This window comes from Melanaphis sacchari, unplaced genomic scaffold, assembly GCF_002803265.2.
Source record: "Melanaphis sacchari strain LSU unplaced genomic scaffold, SCAv2.0 Contig28_pilon_pilon, whole genome shotgun sequence".
Taxonomy (NCBI): domain Eukaryota; kingdom Metazoa; phylum Arthropoda; class Insecta; order Hemiptera; family Aphididae; genus Melanaphis; species Melanaphis sacchari.
Window position 1 is genome coordinate 1118705 of NW_020271162.1, and position 4661 is coordinate 1123365.

Here is a 4661-nt window from a genome sequence, read left to right on the forward strand (position 1 = left end):
GGACGTTTAGATACGTTATAACTTCATAAGTAACATATTGTTAAAATAAATTTAATATTTTTAATATTTGGGAAATAGATAAGAATAATAGCGGTATTATAATTTTAATGTTTTTAATAATGTACTATAACATTAATAACAATATAATACATTTAAGTTTTAATATTTACAAGATAATAAAATTATCTATATGTAAGGTCGTGTATGCATCCACGCCTAAGTCGGCGTACAGATGGTGAGTTATTTAGTTTGTAGTATTTAGCACTATTAGTAGAATTTATATAGTTGAAGAAGTTGATCGCTAATTTTTTTATATACTCAGTTATTGTGGGTAGCTGGAAGACTATATTATGAAGCGCAGCATTGCGATCAAACCATGGAGCGTTAGATATTGTCCTCAGAACTTTGGATTGTAATACGTTACGTAGTTTAAAAGGGTAAATAAAATTATTGTATAAATATAATTACTTTTTAAGTTTATTTATTATGCGAAATAATTTTTTAAATAATAAAACTAATTAATAATACTATAGGTATTCAGTTCATAAATAATTATGTATTATGTATTACATATTATATCAATAATTATAGAAGGTGTAAGAGTTCAAGCCACAAAACACTAAAAGAGTTATATATTAAAATTTTAACAATTTTACTATACTTGACTTTGTAATATGACCCCACATAATTATTTTATGAACTGTTTTATTTTATTTAGAATTGAAGCAATCAATATAAGAAATAATTTTAAAAAAGACACCTTGTAACCGCATTATTCATACGTTTAAAATAGACTATACAATAGTATAGTTAAGTTATACATTTTGACATTTAAATTTTTACAAATAAAAATAAGTTAATTAAATTGCATTTAATTTCTATATTATGTAAAATAAATGTATTTAATATTGTGCAGTATATTACCCTATAAAAGCTATAGCTTTTCAACAGCACTATTGTATAGTGTTTAAAGTAATAAATTATAATTTGTTGTATATAATATGTTTATTGCGGTTTAAAAATAGTTTAATAGTATGCATTTAGTATACATAATAAAACATAGTAACATAGTAACATTTATTCTGACGATGGGTTTTCAGTTTATTATATAATTCAACTTTATAATTTTCTTTGAAAAACAATAATTTAACAGTAGCTAGGTACAATAAAAGCGTCCTATAAGCAGGGGCGTATTTAGGTGGGAGCGAAGGGGGCAATCGTTCCCGGGCGCCAAATTGTAAAGGGAGCGCTACACTAGAAAAATAATATATTATTGGGCTAAGCTTTTTTTTTTTATCTGATGACTTTTTTTTGGGGGGTGAACTACCGATGTATAAAATTTGATCAGCCCGCCTCCCCTTAAATTTAAGATATATCTCTGGTAAAAAGGAATCAAAATCGCAAAATCTTAAAGTTACATTTGAAGTTAGTTCCATTACTAAAAATGTGTATATCAAAAAAAAAAAAATCAGACAAATTGTTCAACTTTAACCCGTGTCACAAAAGCTTAAAAAGTGTTAATGATAGAAAAAGTTTGAAATCTATAACTTTTTTTAAATACAATAAATCATAATTCTAAAAAGTAAAATCCTACAAACAATTTAAAAAATTAATTAAAAACATAAAATATACATACAAGCATCGTTCTTAAAAACTCTGAAAATGAAATCAATTTGAATTTAATTTAAAATGTAATTATGTACCTAATAAAATAATATTTTATTTGACGGTCTATTTTAAATTTAGCTTTTCATGAAGTTGGTTATATTCTTACATGCAATTTGGCTAAATAGTGTCAGCCTTTTGGTACTCGGCCTGGTAAGTTTCAGCCTTACATACAATGCCTGTTGTGATAAAGTATATGATGATTGTAATATGAATGATGTAATATTATGTTGTTAAATTTAAAATATATCATAAATTTTATTTATTTACTTAAATGACAAATAATATGCACATATAATATAACTGCTATATTATTATTCAACAATTTATCTATGATGAAAGTATTTAATAAAAAATGATTGTATCTATGCATAAATATATAATTTTTTTTACTGTATTTAATATCTACTATTTTACCTGTGGTAACATAAACGAAAGACTTTATAGTGTAATGTGTATGATCTTTATAGAACAATAAAAATTAAGTATTGTATCAGTGCTAATAATAATAATAATTATCAGTTACAACATCAAACGCTTCAAGTTAATAAATTTATATTATTATTTTGCTGATAAATACAGATAGTATTATTGTAGATAGTTATTATTAGTCTTATTATAACGATTTAATTTACGTCTTAATTTATAAATTGATAACAAAAAATAATATAAAAAAATGTCACTTTTAAAAATAAATTATGATTTATAATAATTCGAATTGTATTGAAATCCGGGCTTTATTTTTGATATTATACATATAGCTGGCTGAAAACAACCGCGTTTCTCAATGTAAATAAATATTGACCACCGACCAAAATCGTATCAGTCTGAAAAGAAACGTCGTCGCTATAATAAATCTCGAACGATCAAAATTTTAAATCAAAATTTTAACTGAATAACCGTCGCACATAGTCTTCTATCTAATATATTTTATTAATCGACACATCCCCTTTCACACAAACAACACGCAAACCTCGACGATAAGACACATTGACCGCGGCGACTATATTATATTCTAAATTATCTGCAAACTACGGACGCCAAAGCCACACGAACAACACCCGTGTACCGCCGCTTGCACCTTGACGATCCATAAGAACAACAATAACAATACAAATTACAACAACAGCGAATACCTACTAAGACGACATGGACAGCCAGAAACGTCAAGTGATCACCGTGCACATTGGACAGGCCGGCGTACAAATGGGCAATGCGGTGTGGAACCTCTACGGGATGGAGCACGGGATCGGGCCGGACGGGAGCCTGACGGCGTCAGTGGCTAATGACGCGTGCCCGGCGGAACACTCGACGTTCTACAAGGAAACGGTGGCCGGAAAGTATATACCGCGGACGGTCATGGTGGACCTGGAGCCGACAGTGGTCGACCAGATCCGGTCGGGGCCGGATCGCGGTCTGTACCACCCGGACCAGCTGATATCCGGCAAGGAGGACGCGGCCAATAACTTCGCGCGCGGCTACAACACGGAGGGCCGGTCATACCTGGACAAAGTGCTGGAGGGCATCCGGCTGTTCGCCGAGTCGAGCGAAGGCGTGCAGGGGTTCATCGTGTTTCACTCGATGGGCGGCGGCACGGGGTCGGGCATGACCAGTCTGGTGACCGAGAGCCTGCGCCAGGACTACGCGAAGAAAAGCAACCTGGAAGTGCTCGTGTACCCGGCGCCCAAGGTGTCCACGACCGTGGTGGAGCCGTACAACGCGCTGCTCGTGTCGCACAAGACGCTGGACACGATCGACTGCGCGTTCATGGTGGACAACGAGGCGATATACGACATCAGCGCCGGCAAGCTGAACGTGGAACGGCCCATGTACCACAACCTGAACCGAATCATCAGCCAGGTGGTGTCGTCCATTACCGCGTCGCTGCGGTTCCCGGGCACGCTCAATGTTGACATCAACGAGTTCCAAACCAACCTGGTGCCGTTCCCGCGAGTACACTTCCCGCTGTTGGCGTACGCGCCGTTCGCGTCCGCCCAGCGATCCGCGCACCAGCGGCCACCCATCGTCGACCTGACGGCCTCGTGCTTCGAGCCCGGCAACCAGTTGTTCAAACTGAACGACAGCGAACACGCCGGCGGCAAGTACATCGCGTGCTGCATGCTTTACCGCGGCGACGTAGTGGCAAAGGACATAAACTACGCCATACAGCACATCCGAGAAACCAAGGTCCTGGAGTTCGTCGATTGGTGTCCGACCGGGTTCAAGTTGGGCATCAATTGCCGGCCACCCGTGGCCGCCACGTCCCCCGACGACGAGCTGGTGGGCGGCAGTCGAGCCGTGTGCATGATGTCCAACACGACGGCCATAGCGTGCGCGTGGACGCGGCTGTGCCAGAAGTTCGACCTCATGTTCCGCAAACGGGCGTTCATCCACTGGTACGAGAGCGAGGGCATGGAAAAGGACGACTTCGTCCGGGCCCGAGAGAATATCGAGGTCCTGCGGCACGATTACAGGGAACTGGTATCGACCGAAGACATCAAGCCAGAAGCCTCGCTGGTCGATAAAACGTCCACTGGGTTCCGGGGACTGTCCGAACGATCCGGTCGCACGAACTTTTTGCAAGGCGACTTCGAACCCACCATGATCACTGAAATCTAAATGTTCGATTTCCAACCACGTGATTCATTTTTACACATTTTAACCACGATATGAATAAAACGACATTTTAAGCTCATTTATACTTCGTATATGCTTTATTATTATGCTACCTATTTACGTGTGAAGTGGGAGGAGGATCCGAAACAATTTATTAATATCCAGTTAAGATAATCACATTAAAATTACTCACAAAAATTGATTTTATTAAAAATAAATTAATATTTTGTAGTAGTATCATATAACTATAGTACTTATAGGCAAAGGCGTATTTACAATTTTGGCACCTTTTATTCCCCTTAAAAAAATTCTCCACTTAAAAAAAAAATTATATTTATTTAACTTTTTAAAGTTATAAGATAAAAACAAAATAGATAGCT

The 4661-nt window shown here is 36.8% G+C and overlaps 1 protein-coding gene across 1 annotated transcript; it reads left to right on the forward strand.

Moving 5' to 3' along the window:
* The first annotated feature begins 2814 nt into the window (after positions 1 to 2814).
* LOC112595629 (tubulin alpha-4 chain-like) lies at positions 2815 to 4284 on the forward strand. The gene has a single exon (XM_025340907.1). It carries the CDS (start codon positions 2815 to 2817, stop codon positions 4282 to 4284), a length of 1470 nt encoding a protein of 489 aa, XP_025196692.1.
* Positions 4285 to 4661: the final 377 nt, after the last annotated feature.